The sequence below is a fragment of the Dipodomys ordii genome, unplaced genomic scaffold, assembly GCF_000151885.1.
Source record: "Dipodomys ordii isolate 6190 unplaced genomic scaffold, Dord_2.0 Scaffold72, whole genome shotgun sequence".
Lineage (NCBI taxonomy): Eukaryota > Metazoa > Chordata > Mammalia > Rodentia > Heteromyidae > Dipodomys > Dipodomys ordii.
The window spans coordinates 4,403,589-4,431,140 of NW_012267288.1; the positions used below are offsets into that span (position 1 = coordinate 4,403,589).

Here is a 27,552-nt window from a genome sequence, read left to right on the forward strand (position 1 = left end):
TGGGCAATTAAGTGGAATTATGACTTGCTCATGTTTTAATATCTTTTGTATTCCTAATTCTTCTATGAACCTTTATAGTTCTTCCTTCATTCAAGTATCTGCTCCTCCACGGAGGAACAGATGCCAGGGTTGTTTGTTCTAACAGGGAACATGAATGTTCATCTTCATTTGGACATCATTGTCTCTCCTTGAAAGCAGCTCTACAGAGATGACAATAGCTTGCTGAAAGATTCCTTCCCAAGGTGGTCTTTCTTTTCCAGATGTTGGCCTCACCATCCACTAGAATTCAGATATGAGATCTGAAGGAAAATGCCTCACCATCCACTAGAATTCAGATATAAGATCTGAAGGAAAATGTTCTTCACTAGTTCTCAGAGCTTTGACCCAAACATACAGTAGCACTCCCTTAAGTATGAAGCAAAACAGCATTCACTACTTTGATAATTTTGAGAGGACATGACAAGTTTTCAGCAGTGGGAAACTTCAGTGTAAGTGTATCTAAGATGAAAGTCATGTGTCTCAGCTATTGCTTTCTAGATGAAACTCTTCAAAGCTGGATTACATATAATGCCTTAGACGGTTGTTTCACATCTTGGGTTCACCATATTAGTTGAGCATCTGTTCACCCGAGGTCCAGTTTATGTTTTTTAACAACAGGGATTCCAGTTTGAAAGTTTTAAGAGATTGATTCCTGATACCATGCTTCTTTTTGAGCTGCTCTCATCACATCAGATTGTTGACTTCTTTCCATTCAGTGCCAGAAACACCCAGCAGATGTCATTGTAAGGAAGATTTGTTTAACAGAGTTTTTCTAGAACAGCAGATGGAGTTGCTGCATGCAGTAGAGATGTGTGTATTGGATACTGGATTTATCTCATTCTGCTCTTTATCAGGATGACAGGCTCCTGGGGTTCCTTTCTGTCATTGTAACATGTAGTATAAATCAGAGAAAAAAGAACTGAAGCCTGGTCTTTTGTACCCAGGTATTTTCTGGCTACTGCTAGGGCAGCACCAGCCATAGTGCAAAGCTCTGTATAGGACAGAAATGTACTGGGAGGAGACTAGTGTATAGACAGAAGACAGTGAGGAACTGAGCCATTTTTTTCTAGTTCCACACCCTATGTCTTCAGTACTAAAGAGAAATACAAGTAAACATGGAAATGTGTGTCCTTGACATGCTCAGTGTGGCACATTTTTTGTCCGTATCTGCAAAAGAAAGGGACAGTTGTATTAGATCTTCCTAACTCGCTTCAGGACTGAAATTCAGATGGAAAAGATGCCCTGACCCAGAGAAAGCCAGGATACATTAGCTTATTTACGACATATACAAATGGAAGTCAACCAAAATTCCTATTAGTTTTCATGTGGACAAAGGGCCCCACATTTTTATTTCCTGTGTTCGCATTTCCTACTGTAAGAGTTTATTAGTTACATGCCATTTTTTCCATTGTTTGATTGGATTTTAAGACTAAAACCCACAGAGACCCTCCTAAACAGCCAGATTATACCTTGTATGGTGTAGGGCTAAGTAAAACACTAAATGATTAGAAATGTTTAATGTAATATCAGGGAATTAATGGTTTTATAAAACTACAGGCTTCAGGCCAAACAACACACTCTGTCAAACAAAAATGGAAGTAAGGGAGTGGGAAGAGCTGAGGGGAAAACAGCTGCCCATTTGCAGTAGTAGTTCAGTTGAATGATCATCTCTGACTATTTAATATCTAAGTCTATAATATGTTTCCTAGTTGTTTTAAATGATACCCTTTGCCAACATTTGCTCTTGTAAAGGAAAATGGTATGCTCAGGTTGAGAATGGTGGTTTAAAGAAGTATTTATCAGACTAAGCATATTCTGCAATAAATAGAGCCAATGGAAACACAGATTGCAGTTGCCATTCATTCTGTCAGAGAACTTGAATGATAGCACATATACAAAATTCATCTTTCAAAGAAAACACTATCTAAAAGAATAAGAATAATTACTACCATGCAACTTGTAGACCTCCCCAACTGCTGCATTTAAGCATCTGGGAAGAATTCCCTTTGCAATTCTAGATGTATCCAACAATGGAATTGCTCTTGGAGCTTTGTAGCCGTGTGTCAAAATTCACGATTGGACTGCTTCCTTCTGTGTGTGTGGTGGTAGGGGGTCTTTCCATAGGGTGAAATCTTTCCTACACAAAGTTGGCAAGAAACCTCTCATTTCTTGTTTCTGGGAGAGAGGCTGGAGCTGAATTTTCAGTGTTCCCTGGACTTTGTGCCAACCTTAAAATATAAAGACTTTAGATAGCCTGGGGTGAAGAAAAAGAATAGTAGATGTTTAAAATGTTATTTTGAAAAAACTTAAAAACTTTTTGATTATGAACTTGGCCACTGTCTTCCACAAGTGCAAAGGGTGGTTTGAGGTACCAGACAGTGTGCTAAGCTAGGTGCTGAGACTTTCAGTTCTTGTCCATGTCCTGCCTCTAGTAGGTTGTCTTTTTTTTCATTAAATATATGTTTTTTATTGTAAAAAATAGTGTACAAAGGGGTTATAGTTACATGAGTAAGGTAATGAGTATATTTCCTATCGAGCATTGTTACCTCCTCCTTTGTTTTTCCCCTACCATCCCTTCCCTCCCCACCTCTGCAACTCCCCCCTCCCCACCAAGTTGTAACGTTCATTTTCAACATAGTGTCTTGTACTGTCATTGTTACAATAGATCAACCTGTATCCTTGTTTCAGCATTTTGTTATTTCCCTTCCCCTCCCCAAATTAGAAAAATGTATATACAAGATGCAGGGCAGCAGAATCAATTACAGTAAAAATGGGGGGTTATAGTGTGGGGGAAGAACATATAAGAGAAACAGAAAAATCACATAGTACATTTTAGATTTTAGATACATTAAAAACAATAGCAAGCAAGAAAAAACAAGTTGTGTCCCTAATTTGGGGTTCATTTCACTTAACATCATCCTATATGGTCATATGTACATAGCTTTAGACCTTTTCTGCTTGTCCTAGACATATACTAGTTATTGCAAATAAGGGAAACCATGGGACTTATGTTTCTTTGGGCTTGGCTTACTTCACTTAACACTTCAATTGAAGTTGACTTTCTTCAAGTATAAACTTTTAGGCTGGATGTGGTAGTAACTGCCTATAATCCATACTACTGGGAGTTGGAGGCAGGAGGATCAGGAGCAGCCTGTCAGAGCAAAGAGGGAGGCCCTATGTCAAAAACAAAGGACAAACAAAAGGGCTAGGGGGTTGGCTCATGTGATATAGCCCTTCCCTAGCACATGGAGGTCCTGGATTTAACTACCAGTACAAAATAAACCCCAAACAAACAAAGCAACACCAACAGCAAAGCAAAATAGAAATTTAAAACTATGGAGAAAAGTGAAATCATAAACTGTGCTCCACCCCCACATTTTTCTTAATTTTTCTAAGATCTCCATGAGGTAGATCTGATTATTGTCCACATTGTCTAGGTGAGAAAATTGAAGCTTAGAGAGATTAACGCATTTGTTCAAAACATCCTAAAAAACGTGATTTAAAAATTAAAAAAAATTAATCTACATTAAAATTAATGTAGACTAAAATTCCGTAATTATATTCCCCCTCCCTCTCATCGTTGGTTATTTTCCTTTCAGTAGTTCCAGCTATAAAATTAGATCAGGTAGTCTGATTTCCCAGTTTTCGTGGGACTTCATACTGATAAATTCTGTTTAGAAATTGTTCAAAATGTAAAATTTACTATTATCCCTCTTCATATTGCTTCACTACAGTTATTTTATCATACCCAGTAAGGTTTGATAGAGTTACTCTAGTGGAAAGAAATCTTGTATGAGAAACTTCAAATTTACTTAAGATGAATTTATTGTTCATTACTCATTTTGTCAAAACCACGTTTTGTTCTAAAAAATAGTAACAATTCATTATAATTATAATTGATACTAAGAAACTAACTCATTTTCTATCTTTGAGTGGATTTAGAATCTCAGTGATTTGGTAGGAGAGAGAAAACCATGAATGTGTGGTGCTGGGAATGTATGAGAACTTTTTCTTTAATTTTCATATGCATTTAAGACTGCTCGAAAAGAAAACAAAGCTTATTTTAAAAGGGGGGAGGTTAGGTTAGAATTTCAGGTCCATGACTCACAGTGATCTCAACCAAGTTATTTATCCTTCTGAGTTTCTTTTATATTCTGTAAAGTAGATCATCTGTGTCTCTCCTGGCTTACTGTGCATGCTCAAAAAAATAAATAAATAAAGATGGTTCCTTTGCTTGCAAATTCCTTCTGCCACACTTGAGGGACATGGTGAGTTTATAGCAGAACAGGACAGAGTACAAATGTTCTCTCTCCTTGTCTGAAGCATTTTCTGGAATCCTACACACCTACCAGAAACCCAGTGTGGCACACAGCAAGAGGCTTGTCAGTACAGGTTGTACTCTAAATGAATCTGGGGGTGCTCACCAACTCACTGGAAGGCATGAACATTCTCTGTAGTAAGCTAGAGCAATTTCTCTTAATGATTTCCTTGGCCTGGAGCTGTAAGAAGCAGCTCAGGAGGCTGAAGGAGAGCAGGCTTCTGTAAGTCAGGGCACTGCTGTGCATTCTGGTCAGGAAGGCTTGAGGCCTACTAGATTTGACAGGTGTAAAGCTGTGGCTATTAGTCATGGGTGGGTTCCTTCCAGAAAGGATAATTCACTCTGTCTTCCACAGGGTGTCATTGCTGAACTGCCAAGTGTTTTCTTTTAATTGTATTGTTTTGATTCTGTCTTCTTATTAAAGTAGAGGATTTTAAGTTCCTGGCAACAAGAACTACTTTGAGAATCTGACCAAAAACCATAGCCTTGTTCCTGAAAAAAATGTCCACACACATGTATGAAGCACCCCTCCTGCGGCATCTGCTTGCTGCTATAAGAGAGTTTAGACACCAACACCAAATGATATTTATAGTGTTCTGATCACAGAGACATAGGAAGTATTGGAGCTGATGGTTGTACTCATTACACTGATTTGATCATCTGCAATGTGTACATATATTAAAATGTCACATCACATATTATAAAAATATAAACATTCCTGGTAGTTAAAACCTTAAAACATGCACAGAGGAAACTAATATTGAAAGCTAATATTGAAAGGAAAATAAAGTGAAATATAGAGAGCAGTTGCCAAAAAGATAAACACTAAAATAGTTATCCATGAAAAAAACCATCCACTAGGGGGACTTTCAAGAAAGCTGCTAAACTGAAAGTATTTTTCTCCCTTAGTTCAACTAGTTGTAGTAGATAGGGTGAAAGAGGAGGGGGGTTGGGGGGAAGGATGGGAAGGGATGTGAAGGGTAAACAAAGGAGGAGGCTGCAATGCTTGATAAGAAATATACGCATTAACCTGCCCATGTAATTGTAACCCCTCTGTACAGTGTGTTCACAAAAAATTAAAATTAAAATTAAAATTAAAAAAACTACCTCAGCAAATAATAACCTAATTCTAATTAAATAAAGGTAGTCATTATTTGAAATACTTTAATAATACTCCTTAACATAATATAATCCTTCTTTCTTTATTTGTCATGGAAAATTTCTATTTCATTATGTATTCTTTAACTTCTTTCTGGAAGATGGAATTTGGGAATATTTCTGGACCCTCAAGTGACCAGCAAATGGGAAAATAAATAGAATAATTTTGAATGTAATGTTTCTTTCTTGTATCACCAAAACACTCAAGGCTTTAAGATCACGTTTAGCAGAAATAGTAGGCACTGTAGATGGAAAGCCTACTGCAAGTAGGAAAAATGCAATAGTTGATTTGACAACTGTATCAGAAGACCAGATTGAAGTCTGATTGAGAAGGAAAGAAGAACTAGGGAGAGCAACATAGAAAATTAAGCACAAATAATGGAAGAAAATACCATATTAAAAAATAAAAGTCACACATAAAATGGTTACAATTTACACTTGGTTAGCAGTGAGCACTTTCTAGTCATGGAAGTTTTATTAAAAATGGTGAGGAAGAGGCAGGAAGGAAAAGAACTGTAACTTTTATAATAAATGCTGAATGGTGCAGGTGCCAGGGGCTCATGCCTGTAATCCTAGCTACTCAAGAGCTGAGAACTGGGGAATCACAGTTTCAAGCCAGCCTGGGTAGGAAAGTTCATGAGACTTTTATCTCCCACTAACTACCAAAAGAAGCCAGATATAGAGACATGTCTCAAGTGGTAGAGTGCTAGCTTTGAGCAAATGAGCTCAGGGACAGCATACACATACTTTTTAGAATTATGGAAATAAAATGTAAGAGTGGTACTCACTAGACACCATCTTGAAAATGAACTATACAGATTGTGGGTAGGAATTGGAGGGAAAAAATAGGAGAGAGTGAGGGAAGGGGTGACATTTTCCAAAAAAAGAAATATATTTACTTGACTTATATAAGTGCAACCCTTCTGCACATCATTTAAAAGAACAATAAAATTAGAAAAAGATCTGGAAATAATTATTTGGACAAATAACATTGAACACATATACATTGGGCATTCACCTTAGAAAACAGCTTCTTTTTAAAAAATTTTTTTTTTTTGGGTCCAGACGTGGGGCCTGAACTCTGGGCCTGGGCGCTGTCCCTCAGCTCTTCAGCTCAAGGCTAGCACTCTACCACTTGAGCCACAGTGCTACTCCGGCTTTTTTCTTTTTGCTTATGTGGTGCTGAGGAATCGAACCCAGGGCCTCAGGCATGCAAGGCAAGCGCTCTACCACTGAGCCATCTTCCCAGCCCCCTTTTTTAAAATTTTATTTTGTTGTAAAGCTGCTATATAGACGGATTACACTTATATGAGTAAGGCAATGAGTACATTACTTGTCAAACATTGTTACCCCTTTCCTTCCTTGTTGTGGTCTTACTATCCCTTCCCACCCCTCTTTATTCCTCCCCCCCCACCGGAAATTGTAAAGTTCATTTCCAATATACTGTCCTGTGAGTCTCGTTGCAAGGGTCATCCTGTGTCCTTGTTTTAGTGTTTTGTTATTCCCCTTCCCCTGCCCAGATTAGACAAATGTATATACAAGATGCAGGGTACCAAAATCAAGTACAGTGACAACAGGGAATATACCATAGGGGGAAGAACATACAAAGGAAAGAACAAAAAAATCACATAGTACATTTAAAACAATAACAACAAATACCTTTTGTATTCATATCTTGGGGTTCATTTCACTTAGCATCATCTTATATAGACATATGTACATAGCTTTTCAGTTCATCTAATAAGGTTATCCTATATGTATACTAATTACTGCAAATAAAGGAAACCATGGGACCTAAATTTCTTTGGAACTGGCTTACTTCATTTAATATGATTTTTTCCAAGTATTTCCATTTCCTAACAAATGGGGCAGTGTCATGCTTTCTGATGGAAGTATAGAATATATGTGTGTGTGCGTGTGTGTATCTCACATTTTCTTTTTTTTTATTGTGAAAATACCGTACAGAGGCGTTCCCACATTTTCTTGATCCACTCATCTACTGAGGGGCATCTGGGTTGGTTCCATATCTTAGCTATGGTAAATAATGCTGTGATAAACATAGTTGTGCCTGTTAGCTTTAGTATAGCTTTGTTGTTTTTTTTTATTTGAGTAAATGCCAAAAGTGGGACTGCTGAGTAATAGGGGAGCTCTATGTAGTCTTTTGAGGAATCTCCATACTGCTTTCCAAAGTGATTGAACAGGTTTACATTCCCACCAACAATGCAGTAGGGTTCCCTTCTGTCCAGCATCTGTTGTTATTAGATTTCTTGATTCTAGTCATTCTAACTGGGGTGAGATGGAATCTCAATGTTGTTTTGATTTGCATTTCTTTTATGACTAGAGAAGTTGAGCATTTCTTCATGTGTCTATTGGCTATTCTTATTTCCTCTTCAGAGAAATCTCTCTTTTAGTCTTGGTCCTCTTATTAATCAGGCAGCTGTTTCTTTGAGGATTTGTTTTTGGAGGATTTAATTTTTTATTTTTGTGTGTTTTTTATTGTAAAAATGCTGTACAGAGGGGTTACAGCAAGGTAATGAGTACCTTTCCTATTGTTGCCTCCTCCTTTGTTTTCCCCCTACCATCCCTTCCCTCCTACCTCCACAACTACCCCCCCCCCCACCAAAGCTGTAAAGTTCATTTTCAACATAGTGTTTTGTACATCTTATTGTTACAATGGGTCAACCTGTATCCTTATTTAAGCATTTTGTTTTTTCCCTTCCCCTCCTGGGATTAGAGAAGTATATATACAAGGTGCAAAGCACTGACATCAAATACAGTGAAAATAGGGATTATACTGTGGGGGAGGAACATACAAAGCAACAAAAAAAATCACATGGTACAGTCTAAATATGTTAGAACAATAGCAAGAAAGAAAAAAGATATTTGTATTTTTTTTCAGTTTTATGTATATTTTAGATATGAGGCACTTGTTTGTTGTATAGATAGTGAAGATCTTCTCCCAACCCATGGACTTTCTGTTGATTTTGCTAGTTATGACCTTTGCCATGCAGAAGCTCTGCAGTTTCATGCAATCCCATTTGTCCAACCTTTCTTTGATTTATGTTTCTGGGTCTCTATTAAGAAAATTTTGGCCTGTGCCAAGGAGCCCTAGTGTTTTTCCTGTTTTTTCCTGTAATGTTTTCAGAGTGTCTGCTTTGACTTCGAGGTCTTTGATCCATTTGGAGTTGATTCTGGTGTAGGGTGATTTATAAGGATGTAGCTTTAGTTTTCTACAGGTGTTTAACCAATTTTGCCAACACCATTTACTGAAGAGGCTGTCTTTCTTCCATTCTATTTTTTTGGCTCCCTTATCGAAGATTCGGTGGCTTTGGGTCTATATGTTCATTTCTGGGTCTTCAGTTCTATTCCTTTGTTCCTCAGGTCTGATTTTGTACCAGTACGAAGTTGTTTTGATTACTATGGCTTTGTCGTAGAGTTTGAAATTTGATATTGCTATTCCTCCAGCAACTTTTCTTTCTGCTAAATATTGTTTCTTGGGGTCTTTTACTGTTCCATATGAATATTTGGATTGCTTTTTTTATTTCATTGAAGAATGAGATTGGGATATTGATAGGTATTGCATTGAATTTGTAGATGTATTTGGATGTATTGTCATTTTCATTATGTTAATCTTCCTATCCAGGAGCGTGGAAGGTTTTTTGCCTTTTTTTTTTTTTTTTGTCAGTTGTGGCTTGAACTCTGGGCCTGGGCGCTGTCCCTCAGCTCTTGAGCTCAAGGCAAGCGCTCTACCACTTGAGCTACAGCTCCACTTCTGGTTTTCTAGTGGTTTATAGGAGATAGGAGCCTCACGTTCTTTCTTGCCCGGGCTGACTTTGAATCTCGATCTTCAGATCTCAGCCTCCTGAGTAGCTAGGACTACAGGCGTGAGCCACCAGCGCCCGGCTTATGGGAGGTTTTTTTTTCTTCCATAGTTCTGCTTTAATTTTCTTTTTTTAATTTAGTTTTTTTTTTGTGTGTGAAAATACTGTACAGAGGGGTTACAATTACACGGGCAAGATAATGAGTACATTTCTTTTTTTTATTGTAAAAATACTGTACAGAGGGGTTGCAATTACATGGGCAAGATAATGAGTACATTTCTTACCAAGCATTGTAGCCTCCTTTGTTTCCCTTTCCCATCCCTTCCCATCCTTCCCTGCCCCACCCACTGAATCCTCCTCCCTTCTTACCCCCCTCACCAAAGTTGTTAAGTTAGTTTTTTGACATAACGACTTGTACGTTTTTATAATTAATTCCTAGGTATTTTATTTTTTGTGGGGCTATTACAAAAGGAGTTGCTTTCCTGATTTCACCCACGCGTGTCTCATTATTGGCATATAGGGAAGCCATTGATTTTTGAGGGTCAATTTTATACTCTGCTACTTTGCCAAAGTTTCAGATCAGCTCGAGCAACTTGGGAGGAGTCCATAGGGTTCTTTAAATGCAAGATCATGTCATCTACAAAGAGGGAGAGTTTCACTTCATCTTTCCTTATTAGGATCCTCTTTATGTTTGCATCTTATGAGACAGTTTTTTTTTTTTAAAGACTTAAAGACATAGCCAGGTCCTGATGGTTCACAACTGTAATCCTAGCTTCTCAGGAGGTTGATATCTGAGGATCTTAGTTTCAAGCTAGCCTGGGCAGGAAACTCGGTGAGACTCCTATCTCCAACAAAGTGCTCAAAAAAAACCCTGGAATTGGTGCTGTGGCTCAAGTGGTAGTGTGCTTACCTTTAGCAAAAGAAGCTCAGAGACAATGATCAGGCCCAGAGTTCAAGCCCCAGGTAGACCAAAAATATATAATAAAATAAAGACATAGTAGATCTTTTTTTAAAAACAGTCAAAATTTTCATAAAACTATATTGTTGAGTTCTATGTTTTAGGTTATTCCAAAATCTGAAAATATTGAACTTCAATTCCCCAAATGAAGGCTACGTGGACCTGAGAATTGATTGCATTTTGAGAAGGGGCTGTGTTATCACCCTCCCCTTCTTTAACTGGTTCTTGTACCTTTCTCTTTGTACCCTGCTTTTCTTCTGTACCCTCTGCCTTTCAGCTTCACTGAGATACAATGTACCCCTATGGTACAGTTAAAATCACATGTACTTAAGCCATTTTGACGTACATTTGCATTGTGAATGATAAATGTGTATGCATAATTTTCTTTGTCTTTTCTTTTTCTGGTGTGAGAATGCTTGAGATGGATCTTTTTAACAAATTTTAAGTATATAATATAGAATTGTTAACTAAGATCATATTGCTATTACACGTTAGATCTCTACAACTTACTCCTTTTGCAAAGCTGAACATTTGTGCCCTTTGAACAACTGCTTCCTGTGTCCCAACTCTGTTGTGGGTTAGCATCATTTCCCCCTCTGTTTTTGTCAATTTCAGTATTTTGGACTGTAGTTGTAAGTGGGATGATGCATTATTTGTCTTCTCCTGGCTGACTTTATTTCAATTTATATTATCTGTGTTTATCCTGGTAGTTGTGAAATTCAGACAGTTCTTCTTTAAATATGTATAATATTTCCACTCTGCATGTATCACAGTTTTTTGGTGGGGGGAGGGCAATGTGGCCCCAGGCTGGGCTGACATGGTGAAGGCCAGGCTTATGGGAGCCCAAGTCCTTTTCTTATTTTTGTCAGTCGTGGGGCTTGAACTGTGGGCCTGGGCGCTGTCCCTCAGCTCTTCAGCTCCAGGCAAGCGCTCTACCACTTGAGCTACAGCGCCACTTCCCTTTTGTTTTGTTTTTGTGTGTTTTATTTTTTTTGCCATGACCATTTCTCTTTTCTGACCTCCCTCCCTCCCTCCCTCCCTCCCTCCCTCCTTCCTCCCTCCCTTCCTCCCTTGCTTCTTTCCTTCCTTCCTTCCTTCCTTCCTCCCTTCTTTCCTTCCTTTTCTTTTGCAGGGTGGTGGAGGAAAGAAACATGCTATGTTAGGGACTGTACTGCTGCTTCTGCTTCTGCTTTTTCTTCTTCCCTCTAATCCTTCTTCCTTCCTTCTTCTTTCTTCTTTTGCAATAAGGCGATTTTCTATTATAGGCTAGTTTGACAGCCTTTAAAGATGTAAAGATACCATTAGTGGATGAATGTATATGAGCCATAACTCACTATTTACAAAGGAAGGAAATACTGTCATATGTGACTATGAGGAGTCTTTCCTTTTTTTTTTGATGACATATGTATGAAATTTTATTTATATTCATTGTTGGCTTTGAATATAACATTCCTCATATAATCAACGTATTAATACAGGAAATATTTATTTCTGAAAGTTATTTAAAGGCAAGGTATTTCTATTTCTGAATTGCATATGATTCATATAGTTCTTTATATTTATTTATTTAATTAATTAATTTTTTTTTTTACCAGTGGTGGGGCCTGAACTCTGGGCCTGGGTGCTGTCCCTCAGCTCTTTAGCTCAAGGCTAATGCTCTACCACTTGAGCCATAGTGCCACTTTCTATGTGGTGCTGAGGAATCAAACCCAGGGCCTCAAGCATGCAAAGCAAGCTCTCTACCACTGAGCCACCTTCCCAGCCCTAGTTCTTTAAAGATATATTATTTTGTGCTAATCTCTGTATCTGAATTCTTTATCTAAGATCAGAGATTAGCATCTTTTATTTATTCAATAAATGTGACATACAGATAGCATATAAGAAGACCTGTATTATAATTTGTGGAAGCTTTAATCAATTAAAAACTAACACAAAACAGAATGCAAACATTGGATGGATCTTGCATTTTGATCCCATCTTCTGTTCTTCTTCTTTTGATTGGGGAATCGAGCCTATTAACATTTAAGGTTATTATAGCAAGATTTATCATGTTTCTTGTTAACATTTTCTTAATTCCCTATATTTTATATTTTTCCTCTTCTGTCTTTACTAAGTTGATCTTCTAGTGGTTTTCGTCTGGTGTGTTTCTTTGATTTTGATCGTTTAGCTCAGACTGTATTCGTCCCTTTAGAATTCTTTGTAATGGTTTAAAGATCATGAATTCCTTTAATTTACATTTGTCATGGAAGGTTTTGGTTTCACCATCTAATGTAAATGATAACTTTCACTAATCAGTCTGAGTTGGCAGTTGTTGATTTTTAGAGCTTGGATTATAACATTACAGGTTTTCTTTATATTGAGGGTTTGTACGGAGAGGTCTGCTGTGATTCTGATTTTCTTTCTATTATAATATAGCTCCTTCTTTAATTTTGTGGCATTTAAAATCAGTTCCTTGCTATTCACATCTAATATTTTTTACTATGATGTGGTTATTTAGACAGTACCCTTATTTGAGCTGGTGTGAATACTGCTACGGATAATAAGAGTGCAGTTATCTTTTTGAGATACTGATTTTTATTTTGGATAAACATAGGGATTACTGGATCAAAATGTAGTTCTATTTTAAAATTTCTGAGATACTTACATACTGGTTTGTATATGGCTCTTCCATTTATACCTTCCCCATAAGCACACAGAGTCTCCTTTGCTGCTTTTTCTCTGCATACTTTATGAACTTTTAGAAAGTATTATTTGAATAAATGGAACATGACACTCTATCTGGCTTGGCTTTGCATATCCCTGATGGATTGGCAAGACTCAGAACCTTTTAATATATTAGTTGGCCACTTCTATGTTTCTGTGTGCCTTTTTATATTATTTATTTGCTATGTTTTAAACTTCCTCTTATATATTTTGGACACTAACTCCTGACTTTGTCCATTTGTACTACTATGCCAAAATACTAAACTATATACAAGAAGGTACATGTTTTCCTTACAGTTCTGGAGGCTAGAAAATTCAAGATCAAAGGAAGTTCCAACAAATGATCAAGGCCTACTTGCCAGGACCTGATGCGTCAGAAGGTGAAAGGACAAAATGACAAGTGCAAAATCCTCATAGGAAAGAAGAGTAATAAGCTAGCCATTACAGTCTGACTGTGGCTTACCTTAAATGGCCTACCTCTTGACTCTATCATGATGGCAACAACTGAATTTTAGAGGAGATAACATTGAAACCAAACCTTACCTGATAAATAGTTTACACATAATTTCTACCACTCCATAGTTCACCTCTTCATTCTGAGTGTTTTGTTTGCTATGCAGAAGCTTTTTGTTTGATGCAATCCTGCTGATCTGTTTTTACTGTTATTGCCTGTGACCTTTGAGTTATATTCTAAAACTTGTTGGCCAGACCAATATTAAGAGCTTTTTCATGTTTTCTTCTCATAGCTTTATGGTTTCAGAGTCATATTGATGTCTCTGATTTGCTTTGAGTTGGTATTTATTTGGATGTGGTAAGAGCCCAATCCATTTGTCTGCATGTGAGTTCCTCCCTCCCTTTCACGAAACTGGATGTTACTAAATGCTAAGAACACTTAGTTGAAGTTGAAGAATCTCATTTATTTTTATTCCAACTTCAGTTTCTTCTTCTAGTTCAAGTGTATTTTATTGAACAACTTGATGCAAATCACCGACAATAGAACATAGGTAATCCTAATGATAGCTTCGTTACAAGGTTCACTGTTAAGCAAACTCAAAACACTGATAATTACTTTTTCCTAAGGGAAGGTTTATGTGGTAAATCTCAGCTTTATCTGACTGAAGATTCCTGCACAATGGCCTTTGGTTTTGTCTCAATTTCCATGCTGCTGACTGGTGTAGAATTGGATGGGCCACCATTTATTGCCTTTCAAGGGAGCAATATAGGATAGCAGTGACTCACCTTGGTCATCCATGATAAGGACAGCCCAGATTGATAGGGTCTGCCCAATGGTGAGCCTAACTGACAGCTACAAAGGGAGGTGGGGTGCATCCTCATATGGCTCTGCTTCCAGGTTGAGCTGCCAGGGCCACTTGATGGAGCAGTCCCCAGCCATGACATGCTGCCTTTGGTAAGACTCCTGCTCCTTTCTTCCTCTAAGCTCTTGGACTCTAGAGATTGCCAGCCCTCCTTTTTTTTCTGTAAATCTACCACTGGCTATAGAGTAAGATCTCTTATCTTCCTCTTAACCATGTGAAATCTTTCCATCTAGGCAGGCAGACTTGGCTATGAAGCCTTTTCCAACGTAAGGACTTAATCCAGATACTAGGATCTCTAAAGCAAGCTGGTGCATCTGTAGTCATTCTTCCCATGTCTGGTGAGTAATTAAATGTCATCCATGTAAAAACTTTGCAGGGCTTTCCAAGTAGGGGACACCAAAAGCGATAGCATTACAGCATTGTATTTAAGTACTTTTCTCCCCTATAAATGGACTTTTCCAGAACAGAGATTGTGTCCATGTCATCTTTGTAATCAGAGTTTCTTAGCCAGTCTGTATGTGTATGTGTGTGTGTTTATATAGGATGCTCATGTGACACAAATTGAGATAAAAGGCCACTTGACATTCTAACTTGCTTATACATTTGGATAACATCCTTAGAATAATTATAGTATAAATATGGCTATTAAAACCTTTAATTTGTTAAAGATTTTTCCTCTCATCATAATGGAAACGTTTATAAGTTTAATATTTTCTTGATAGTTGGGTCATCACAAGTCCCAGACACCAGGAAAGGATACTTCTCATCTGTGAACTTGAAAGTGTACATTCTGAAACAATTTTCGATTAAAATAATGAAAGAAGAGTAAGTGCTTTAGGATAGCTGATCCCTCAGTGGCTACTGGTTTGCTGTTGGCTATTCCATGTCCTAATTTCAGTTCACAACTCTCTCCATATTTAGATTTTTCATAGTCAGGAACTTGGATGATAGCACTGATTCAAATTGGAAATTCAAGAGAGTGGGCTGGGAGAACCAGTTTTTAAATAATTAATATATAGTTTATTTGTATTGGTTTATATCAGTTATGCAAGTAAGGATTTCATTGTTACATCTTTGCATATATCAATGCTGTTTTATGATCAGTTTCACCTCTACCCATATACCCTTGCATGTTCTATGAAATAACATCCGTAAGAGGTTTCTGTGTTCTCTTTCCCTATCTGCAGACAGTCTGATTCGATAGTAGTTAATCTTTATTATCCTCCCAGGCACAGACCCCTCTGCTAGTCCCCACCCTCTTAGAGTCTGTTTCTCTTCCCTCCAATCCCCTATTGACCATCAGCTTTTGTTCACTTTCTCTCTGTGCTTTCATATGTGCTTATGTTAAACAATTATTCACCCTCTTCCTTGTTCTGTTCTCCCCTCTCCTCCTCCTGAGTAATGTCCTAGTTTGATTCATGCTCTATATTTAACCATCTAAGTGATTGTTAAATATAGATATTTATCCTGATGTACATGTTTATGAGTATGAATGTCTTTTAGGTCTAGTTGGCACATGTAAATGAAAGCATATGGTATCTTGATTTTTGAGCTTGGCTTTGTCTCATTCAGTAGAAATTCCTCTAGTTGCCTATATGTTCCTGCAAATAGCATGATTTCATTTTTCTTTATGGCTATGTAATATTTCATGGTATGTATGTGTATATGTGTATATATGTGCATATATACATGTATATATATGCAACTCTGTCCATTGATCTATTGTTGGGCACCTTGGTTTATTCCATCATTTGGCTATTATTGGGAGAACCAGTATTGGGAAGATAAAACCTATAACTTTTGTCACTTTTCAGTTGCAGATACTGAGAAAGTATGCAGGAGATGAAGGTGAAGTGGTGGCTGGCAATATCCAATACGAGATCATAGAAGCTGAGGAGTAGGAGATGCTGTTTGAAGTCATTTGCAGGTATTAGAAGTCATTCTTTCTGGATGTGTGTTCCTCTCCACATGCACTATTGCTTGACTGGTAAAGAAGATTACAGAAGTCTCCAGAAGCTGAAAACACATCCCTGTGGTACTAGCCAGGAATACAGGCCTTGAAGCCAGTTCCTCACACGAGGAGCTCCTCAGGGCTCACTACCGAGTCCTGAGGACAATCGGTGAGGGGGGCTTTGCCTCTGTACAACTGGCAAAGCACCTGCCTACAGACAGCCTGGTCACTGTGAAAACCATCAACAAGAGGGATTGCCCCTCCGTTTACACAGAATTGGACATCTTAAAGTCTGTGGAGCACCCTAACATCATCAAACTTTACAAGGTGGTAGAAGCAGAGCAGCAGTTGAACTTGGTGATGGAGTACCTCGAGGGAGGAGACTTAGCAGACTATGTGTACAAGGTGGGCAGACTGAGGGAGCAGGAGGCCAGGCTTCTCTTTAGGCAGATCATGAGGGCGGTCAGATATTGCCACGACCATGGCATTATTCACTGGGACCTCAAGGCAGAAAACATCCTGCAGCCAGGGCACAGCCAAGCTATGCAACTTTGGAGTCAGTATGCAGTTCCTGCCCCAGCAGGAGCTGGACAGGTGGTGCGGGACAATGGCCTATTGGCCCCCTGAGATGATCAAGCAGCAGAGATACCAGGGTCCCAAGGTGGATGTCTGGAGCTTGGGGGTCCTGCTTTACTATATGGTGATGGGGGACGTGCCGTTTAATGACAGTTCCTGGTTTCTACTAAAACACCAGGTGTTACAGGGCAGGTTTATAATACTAAAACAGTTTTCCGCTGAACTGTGAGATATCTTAGGGTATCTGATGACACTTGACCCTCAAAAGAGACCTGCTGTGAGGCAAGTGTTGCGCCACCCTTGGTTAAAGGCAACACAGGCACGCTCACCACGCCCCAGCCAGAGTGCCCTGGCCCAGCCAGATCTGGCCATTCTAAATGTCATGGCCTATTTCCTGGGTTTTGACCCAGACCAGGTTGGGGCAGCCCTGTCTGGCTCCATGGCAACATACAAAATCCTAAGGCAGCAGCAAGACCAGGGTCAAGACCTGACCGGCCTGGGGAGGCATGCACTTCCTGCGCCTCCGCCTTGCCCCTCAAGTGTATGCAGGACTGGCCAAGCTCAGCACTTGAAGAAAGCCAGTGCTCCCTTGGGCCACTGGGCTGTAGGCTTGTCTGCTGAGCAGCAGCGAGAGGGATGTCCGTGTGCCTCTCCTACCTCCTCTGGAGACCCCACATCACCAGCACAGAGGGCAAGACTGTGAGCAGCAAGGCTGCCCTGGCACCCGCAGCAGCACCAGCAGCAGCAGCAACAGCAGCAAATAGACTCCCTACAGCCATCACAGTGAAATGACAATCCCTGCCCCTGAGCAGGAGAGGGAGGTGGGCAGCAGGCCCGACTCTCTCACCAACCTATATTACACAGCTCTGTTGCCTCATGTCCAAAAACATCTGATCCCAGCGGAAAGGACCAAGGGGAAGATGTGGAGAGCAGCAAGCTGCCCACCCCACAAGTCCTGCACCTGTCGAACCCTCCCACAACAGCCACAGCAAATGAGCAACTCAGGGGCTGGAGGCGCTGGAAGAACAATATCACTAGTTGCTTTTAGAGCCTATACTGCTGTTGCAGCCTGCCTAAAGTGCTTCCTCAAGAATGTGTTTCTTCCTGACAGCCTGGAAACAAGTAGGTGGCCACTGAGCTGTGCTCTTGTTTTATCTATACTTCAGGGAAGTCCTTTTAGTTCATTCCCTCTGAACTGAGGTTACCTGGGTGAAAGGGAAGTGTGGAGACACAAAAAGAGGAGGGGAGAGGAAGAAGTGTCTAAAAGGATAGACTTACAGAAAGAAGGCATTGTGACTTGTCAGGTGTTGTCCTGTGCAATTCAGTCCAGAGTTCCCTTTCTTTGTGCAGCTCAAATGGAGAAGCTGAAAACACATCCCTGTGGTACTAGCCAGGAACACATTCCATTCAAGCTTGCACATGCCTAGAGACTAGAGTTCCTTCCTCTGCTCCTACCTCCAACAAACTCCACAGACTTCATTCGAAATGATTTCTAATATTGTTTCTATTGCTCCTCGCCAATCTTATTAAATTGGTATTCTGAAAAGATTATCATATATTTTCTGAGTTCGTATTCTTCATTTCTGCCAGGGGTACTGATGTTTGGTGGGAGCTAGTTCAAGAATGTGACGGAGTCACTAATTTGTGGCTCTTTCCTGTAGTTCGAGCTATTCAGAAGACCGAGTCCTTGGAGGACTGATGATCAAATATCACCAGCACACGCACAAGTCTTTTCTCCAATACTGTCAGCATTCAGGGGGGAGGGAGGAGGAGCTCCATCAGTAAATGGTTAGACTATTAAGCACAGCAAATGCATGGTCTGTATTTAACTACCAAATACCCAATTGTAACACCTGTGCTTCAAGTGGTAAAGCTCTATCCTTGATTAAAAAGAGCTTAGGGACAGCACCTAGGATCCAAGTTTAAGCACCAGGAGAGGCACACATTCACAGAAAAATACCTGCATACAGGAGGGCAAAAAGCATATTTTAAGCAGATGACCAGCTTATCAATAGCAAATTTGAGGTCTTGATTTTAAAATACTGATACTAGTAAAAATAAAATAAGTAGTTACACAGAATTCTCAGATGCTCTCCAGCAGCACCAAGTAATTGTATGTTTTTTCAGTGCAGAAATGCAGCCCTTCTGTGTGGCCTACACATACTACCATCACCTGGTATAATGTTTTAAAACAATGTCTGCATTTCTGGCAAACGTATCTGTCATAGGGATTCAGTAATACCACACTGAAGTTCAGTAAGGCAAATAGATTGCTAAATATGCTCACAAATGTAGTTTCAGCCCAATTGCTTTACCTACCAGCACCTTTAACTTAAGAGGGAACTCACAAGTCTTCATGGCTCTAGGAACTTCAGCAGGGCTAAGAAAAGTGAAATCCAGAGTCAGACCATTCTACAGTTCCATGCTCGTGGCTCAGACATCAATCCTAGCTCCTCAAGAGCCTATCTGAACCATGCAGAACAACCCATGGGAGTCTCATCTCCAATCAACCTGAAGATGTGGTGGTGTGGATCATGTAGTTAGTACAAGGGTTAGTGCAATGGTTGTGCAAAAAAGCAAGTTACCTCTACAGCTGCCTAAATTTTTCAATGAAGAATCTCAGAAGGCTGTTCGTATACATATGAAATCTCATATATATGAAAACAAATCTTTGCAAAAAGATTTACAAAATGATACCACATACTGCTGTAACCCCAGTGATATGCAAAGTAAAGGTGGGTGTCAGACCTGCATCTAGAGGCAAACAAGCCAGAAGGGCATAGCTTACATTACTGTAATGCACCTTAGCTTGTAAAATTGAAGGTTGTCTATTTCTTAGAGGAATGACATTGGGAGTTGGGTGGGTATTGCATTGACTATGCCAATTACTTTGGCCTTGTTCTCATTGTCCCAATTATAACTCTGCCAAACCAGAAATATGGGAATTATTCCCATCTTCTGCTCTCATCTTCAATTTTTCTCTATAAGGTTTTATAGCTCTCATTGTAAAAGTCTTTACCTCCCTGACTAGGTTCGTTGCTAAGTTTTGTTAAGCAACTGCATATGTCGTTTTTCTCCAAATTTCACTCTGCATTTGCGCACTATGGATATACAGAAAAGCAACTTGTTTTTTCGAGAATGATTGAAGCACTACAAATGTGTATCTCTTTATCAGCTTTAAGAGTTTGGAGTTTGAATCTTTATGTTCCTATGTATAACATCATATCATCTATAAGGAATGATACTTTTACTCTTATCCTTCTATTTGAATCACTTCTCTCTCTTTCTCTTACCTTTTGGCTTTGGCTAGAAATTCCAGTACTAACTTGGAGAAAAGAGTGAGAATAGAGTTCTTTATTGAGGACATTTGTATCTGTGTTCATCAAAATAGTGGACTATTTTCCTAGGTGATTATTGTTGTTGAGTCCCTGTATGGTGTCTGGGTGAGTGCAATGCTGCCATCATAGAGTAAGTTTGGTAGGAATCCTCAATTTCTACTTCATGAACAAGTTATAGGAGAATTCATGTTCTTATTTAATGGTTGTATCTAGATATCAGCAGTGAATTCATCAGGTTCTGACTTTTCTTTCTTGGAAGATCCTATTGTCATTTTTAGTTTTCTTACTTGTTATGCACCTATTTCAGCACTTTTCAACTTCTTGGCTCAACTTTGGCAGTTTGATGCTATCTATGAATGCATGCATTTCTACTAGAATTTCCAGTTTGATTGACTGAAGGTTTGTAAAATAAATATTCTGGAGTTACAGCCTCAAACTCACTTGAATTCTTGTCTCCATCTTCATCCCTCATTTATTTTATTGACTTTTCCTCTTCTTTTGGTCAGGTTGTTTAACAATTTATTAATTTTCTCCATTTACTTTTTTTGTGAGGAACCAACCTTCAGTTCTGTGGATTCTTACAATGTAGATTTTTGTGTGTGTGATTGTGTCTATTTGTTTTTACGTCACTAGTTACTTCTATAATTTTTATCATTTTTTCTCATACTTGTTTTGGGATGGGGATTGTCATGTTCTTGTTTTCTAAGCAATTAAGGGATAACCATTAAGATCTTTCCATTTTAATGGTGTAAGCCTGCATAGCTATGAAGATTTCTACTAGATCAAGTCTCTGTGGCATAATTGGTTAGCGCGTTCGGCTCTTAACTGAAAGATTTCTACTAGAAATACTTTTGCTGTGTCTCAAATATTCTGGTAGATTATTTTTTCATTTCAATTAGATTGGAAGGACTTTTTCTTTTTTCCTTGTTCAGTGTTCATAATTATGAGTATTTTTCTGTGGTTTCTTTTGCCATGCTTAAATTTCATTATGGTCTGATAAAATGCAGCAAGTGTTTCTATTCTATTATATTTACTGGACTTGCTTTATGAACTAGACTACCATACTTTGGTCTTCTTGGGAGAATGATACTTGGAACAGTTGACAAGCATGTGTATTGCACAGGTGCAAGAGGAAATGTTCTGTAAACATCTGTGAGGACCAATTGTTCTATGGCATCATTGCACCTGAGGATTTTTGTTGAGTTTGTTCACAGATCACCTATTCATTGGTGCGAGTGAGGTACTGAAGACTCCAACTATCATCATGTTGTGGTCTATGCTTTTTTATTTAAAGTCCAATAGTGTTTATCTAAATTGACTGCACTGGCATTTGGTCCATAAGTTTGACATGTTATATCACCTGGCTGGAAATTTCCCTTCCTTAACATAAATTGCTCTTCTTTATCTCTTCTTACTACTTTTCATTTAAAGCTATTTTGTCAGATATGAGTATCACTATGCCTTCCTTATTCTGGAATCTGCTTATTTCACATACTTTTTTCCAACCTTGCACTCTAAGCCAGTGTTTGCCAGATAGATTATTTCTTGTAAACAACAGAGAGTTGTGTTTTACCTTGTGGTTCAACTCACCATTTTATGTCTGTTAATTGGAGAGTTGAGTCCACTGACCTTAAGTGTTAACATTGAGATATATGTAGCAATTCATGTTGCTTCTTGTCCCCTACCATATTCTGGTTTTGTCTCACTTTCTGTTTTCCTCTACCTACTCATCTGGCAGTACATGCTTTCTCCAATATTTTGTGATCATGGTTATTTTCTATGTTCAGTATATCTTTGTGTACCTTTGGTCATGCTGCTTTAGTGGTAATAAACTGACTTTGCTTTTGTTTATCATTGTATGTATTTATTTGTCTCCAGTTTTAAATGAAAGCTTAGCTGGCTATTGTATTCTGGGTTGGAAGCTGGATTTGTGAGTGTTTGAAATACATCACTCCAAGACCCCCCCCTTTTTTTAAAAAAATATTTTCTGCTGAGAAATCTGCAGTTTTCCTGGTAGGATTTCCTATGTACATGATCTTATATTTCTCTTACAGCTTTTACTATTCTTTGCTTTCTGTAGTTGAGATTAACTATAATACATCATAGAGAGATTATACTCTTGTTTCGTCAGTTAGGTATTCTTGATGACTCTTTGTCACTAATGACTTTCTCTTTTTTAAGATTACAGAAGTTTTCATTAATTTGTTTGCATCTTCTGTGGCTCAGTTGATATGTCTGTTTATATTTCTGTATCCCTTTGGTTCTCATCTCTGGTACTAAAAAATTTAAAGACCCCATGTACCAATTCTGAAATGGTAGTTCTGGGTCTGTTATTAAGCTGTGGATTTTGTGCTCAATGTCAGTGGCCAACTGGGATGAAGCTCATGCCTAAATTCAATTTCCTTTCTACTGAATTAAGGTAATTTTAGTGAAGGGCATTTCTCCGAGAGTTAGTTCAGAATAGAATGAGGGTGAAGGTGTTCTTCTGGGTCTTAGTAATGTACCTCATTTTATTCAAATTGAAAGACTTGGCAGTGGCTCTTTTCACACTGTTATCAGATTTCAAATGAAGTTCCATCAGCCTGTTTGCTAGTTTACACCAACATTATCATGAAAAAGTCTAGTTCAACAAAATAAACTTCAGGAAATGGGTACTGAAAAGGGGTGGGGTCAGGGGAAAGAATTGCCAAATGAAGAGAAGAAGGGGGGAAATTGTATATCCTGTAAGATTAAGAAAAGTGAGGAAAGTAGTGGGTTGAGAGGGATGGGTGACAATGTTGAAAGGGATATTGACCAAGATGTATTGTATTTACAAACTGCTTTGTTGAATGGCAACTCTTTTGTACAAATAGTTAAAAATAACAAAATTAAAATTAAAAATTTCACCATAGGAACAATCTGGCTTTCTTGTTTTGCTACATTTGCATCATTATGAAAAATTTAAATAGTTCTTAGAGATCTAAACTTTTGACTCTGCTCTAACTTAATTAAACATATATAAATGTGACTGAGCTACAGAAAGGGCATTTATAATCTTGATGTGAGCCAGATCCCAGATTTAGTGGTAAAGCTTAACAAATTTTTATCTTTTTAAAAAATCTCTGTAAGGATTTTCTTTGTCATAGTATGTAATAAAGATGGCCTTTTAAATGTTAGATTATTGCCATTTGGTGGAAGTAATTATCTGATCCTATTAACCAGCGCCTCAAGCCACTGGACAATTTGCTAACAAAATGAACAGAACTGCATTAAGATCAATTTGTTAATTGTTAATGAGGCTTCACAGCATTCTAATAAGTAACTTAATAATTTTGTGACTGTATTGCTGTTTCTATGTGGGGCCTCCTTTCTGAACCTGGAAAAGTTATTTTATGTTTAATCATTTCCATTTTTCCTTTCATCTTCCAGAAAGCAACAATAATTCTATTACTCCCAATAACCAAAGAAGCTCATAAAAATGCCAACCAAAAATAATGAAAGGACATTTAAATAGCATGACATTAAAGCAACTAGATTCTTTAACTCCACTTATAAAAATATTAATAATTCAGAATTTTAAGAAGTTAACATATATGGATCCTCCTGTTTGGAAATGATTGTAGTTGTTCAGGAGTGTTGCACACTTCCTTGATTTCTATGAATTAGATTTTAGATAAAACTTTCTTTGTGAGTGTGTGTATGTGTGTATGTGTGTTTGTTTGTGCTGGTCCTAAGACCAGGGTGCTATCCTTTAGCCTTTTTGTTCAAGGCTAGCACTCTATCACTTGAGCCACAGCCCTATTTCTGGCTTTTTAGTGCTTATTTGGAGATAAGAATCTTTCTTGCCTAGTCTGCCTTTATATCATGATCCTCAGATCTCAGCCCTCCTAAGTAGTAGGATTGCAGGCATAAGCCACTAGAGCCGGTTGAGACTTCCCTTTAATTGGTCCTTTTTCTTAATTAACTGAATTTAACATAAAGCTTCACAAAGTGAAGGGGAATGAGAGCTAGTGAGGTGATCTCAGCTTATCAGGCTATATGTGTTTTGCTCAATGTAGTCCATGATAACCCAGTACTGAGACACAACAGACATTGAAATATCTACAGAGCTTATAAAGCCTATGAAGAGATCCCTCTCTTTTAAAACTCAAATACTGCAATGAAATAAAATTGTATCTTCAACCAGTTCCATGGCAGTAAATTAACAATTTATAATCATCTTTGAACAAAAGCTACTGTTAGGAATACATACAGCAAATGACAAGAGTCATCAAAAGATTTCCCTGTTAGGATGTAAACCCATGAGGACAGAAGCTTGAACCTGTCTATATACCTGTCTCCCTAGTACTTTAGTGTCATGGAACAAGATTTGTGATTCAAATCAATAGAACTAGATTTAGATCCTAATACTGCCTTTCAGTAATGTTTATAACAAAAATCTCTCTAAACCTCAGTTTTCTCCTCCAAAATGAATATAGTCCCTTTTTCATACAGTGTGATGATTTGGGCTCATAAATCTTCATTCCATCCAGGCAGATGAAATCACTCCCACATAGCTTGTCTACACAGACAACATTATGAAAAACACTGTCGTCAACCCAAATGCTTTGTTGTCCAAACGAGGAAACTGAGAGCAGACAGGATTCATTTACTTAAGGCTCTTCAGTTGTTTAAGGAAGAGAAATGGGGGTAGAAAAGAGGTTGAATATCAGTTATGTCTTTAGAAAGGGTTATTTTTCTTCCTTTGGGTGCTGTGGCCAGAAATATCATTCAATCATTCATGCACCCAAGTATTTTCAGCAAATTGCTGGATCACAGAACATTATTTTTTGAATGATGTTGGAATATGTTTATCAAATTTGCCTTCTACAAGGTTTATACCAATTTATTTTCCCATCGGCAGAGTAAGAAAATGATTGCCTTCAGCATCCTGCCGAATAGTGGCCTAGGAGATAACAAAACTGCTCATGACTTCCACTAGACCTGCTGGGATTCAGTAACAATCCCTCTGGGATGTTACTTTCCAGAAAGCCATTCTGTTTCTGACACACAGGTGCAGTTACACCTTGGATTTCTACTTTTGATCAGTCTCATCTTTAAGCCTTGCTGCTGATATAGGATGAAGCTAGACAGAAGAACAGTGGTCTCATATGGAATAAAACCAGGAAATCTTGCTTTAAAGAGAAGCAAATTAAAAATGCTTGAATGATGGCTGTTAGTTTACAGCCACATAAGCCAGATCAGAACAAGGCTTTATGTAAAAGGCAAGAAAAATTTGGGGAGGGGAGAAGCAAAACGAAAAAAAGTCAAATGTCTGGAATTGAACTATTCATATAGTTCGTATATATCACTTGCTTTGGAGGCAATTATGTTTGTTCAATCTGCTTTTTGTTTATAATCAAAATAGCACTAAGTACCTGCTACAATTGCTATGTATCATCATGTATAGCTTTATCTAGTGAAAAAAAAGGTACATCAGATGATTCTGTCCCTGTACCAGCATCATACATCACAAATTTGCGAACTTCTGGATACTAAGTGACACTGAATTGTTTTCATACAAGTTATAAAATCCAATTTCTAATAATTAAAAATATCCTGAAGCTACAAAACTTTACCAGTTAACCAAAGTTGTTATATTTTTCAAGTAATATCTCTAAAAATCCATGCCTTTTCTGCTGAAATATGAATTATAGCCTAAAGCAATATCCACAGATGACACAATTTTGTATTGTTGGAAAAATACCTTCATCCCTCACCCTAAGACTTAATTGTGGCCATCTTTGTTTCTAAAATGCCCTTTTTAAGTTTCTCTCTGAATGATTGCACATACTTTGGATTTCTTAATAACAGTATCAGTGAAGAATTGTTTTGAGGTAGCCAGAAATCATTTGAAAACAAGCACACAATATAGGCTAGGCCCCAAAATCCCATTTGGAAAAAACAAGAGTAAATAACAGGAACTGTTTCTTCTGTGGCCAGTACACATACTCTGAAGTGGAGCTGCCGAAATGTGTGGAAGAGCCAGTGTCCTTTGAATAACATCACATGTGAAAACATTGAAGGCCATAACATACTCAAAGCTTACTTTGTTGAGAAATTGGCTCATTGCTCTTAATCAAGTGCCAACACATCCACAGGGGTCCATTGCTGGATTTCAATGAAATCTTTAATAGTCTGCAAACAATTGTTACGGATATCTGTCCTTGGCTTCATCAGAAAACAGAACAGAAAAACAGAGTTTTCACCAAATTTCCCAAAAGTTCATAACCAGAAACATCATCAAAAAAGTTTGGATGGCATACAAAAATGTATGCTCAAACCTCCCACACATGGGCTGGGAAAGTGGCTCAGTGGTAGAGCGCTTGCCTTGCATGCATGAGGCCCTGGGTTCAATTCCCCAGCACCATTTAAGCAAAAAGCAAAAAGCCAGAAGTGGCGCTGTGGCTCAAGTGGTAAAGTGCTAGCCTTGAGCTGAAGAGCGGAGGGACAGCACCCAGGCCCAGAGTTCAGGCCCTATGACTGAACCCCTTCCCCCAAAATAAACAAAAACCTCCCACTCACTTGCAGGGAAACCTTGAATAAATTGACTTGGGCCCTCAGCATATCTCTTTCCCCACACACTGGCAATAAAAATAACCTAAAGTCATAAATCCTATCACAAAAATAAGACCAAATGCACTGTCTGTCACATAGTGATAACTTAATAAATGCTGATTTTATTGATACCTAGTTAAAAAGAAATACTGTGACTTAATCTCTCAAATAACCTGTTCACTGAAAAATGATCTTCAATCTCCTGTACTTCCTCTTCTACACAAGAAGATAGTCCCATCTTACCAACTACTTCTCTCATAGCTGTTGCCAGCAAGTTTCCTTCACATTATTTACCATGAAATATAATTTTCATCTGGACATACTTCTATATATAATTTAGCTGCTCTTCTATGTTTTTCAATATGTGGTATGTACCACCATTATACCATTTTTTATCTCTCCAGCAGGCAAATATTGTTTCTTTATGTGAATGAAAACAAGCTCACAAAAGAAATTTCAGGAGCAGACTCCCACTGCAAACTTCTGGGTACTCAAGGAAGATGAACAGCACTGATGAGGCTTTGGTGGGCATTATCATATATATGGAGAGAGAAATAATTGCAGAGCTCCATATTAATCCCCAGATCAACCTGGAACTCTACTCTTCCTATGTCTACCTGCCCATGTCTTACTACTTTGACCGAGATGATGTGGCTTTGAAGAACTTTGCCAAGTACTTTCTTCACCAGTCTCATGAGAGAGAGAACATGCAGAGAAACTGATGAAGCTGCAGAACCAGAGAGGTGGCACATCTTCCTGTAGGATATCGAGAAAACAGAGTGTGATGTCTGGGAAAGC

The 27,552-nt window shown here is 38.3% G+C and overlaps 1 protein-coding gene and 1 pseudogene across 1 annotated transcript in view; both read left to right on the forward strand.

The window, feature by feature from the left end:
* The window catches only part of LOC105991358 (serine/threonine-protein kinase MARK2-like), a 122,214-nt gene extending 105,323 nt beyond the window's left edge, over positions 1-16,891 (forward strand). The window contains exon 3 of the mRNA XM_013023988.1: positions 16,356-16,891. Coding sequence (XP_012879442.1) covers positions 16,356-16,891 — 536 coding nt within the window. The remainder of the gene's footprint in view (positions 1-16,355) is intronic.
* A 10,363-nt stretch (positions 16,892-27,254) lies between these two features.
* Positions 27,255-27,552, forward strand: part of LOC105991359 — a 28,254-nt pseudogene continuing 27,956 nt past the window's right edge.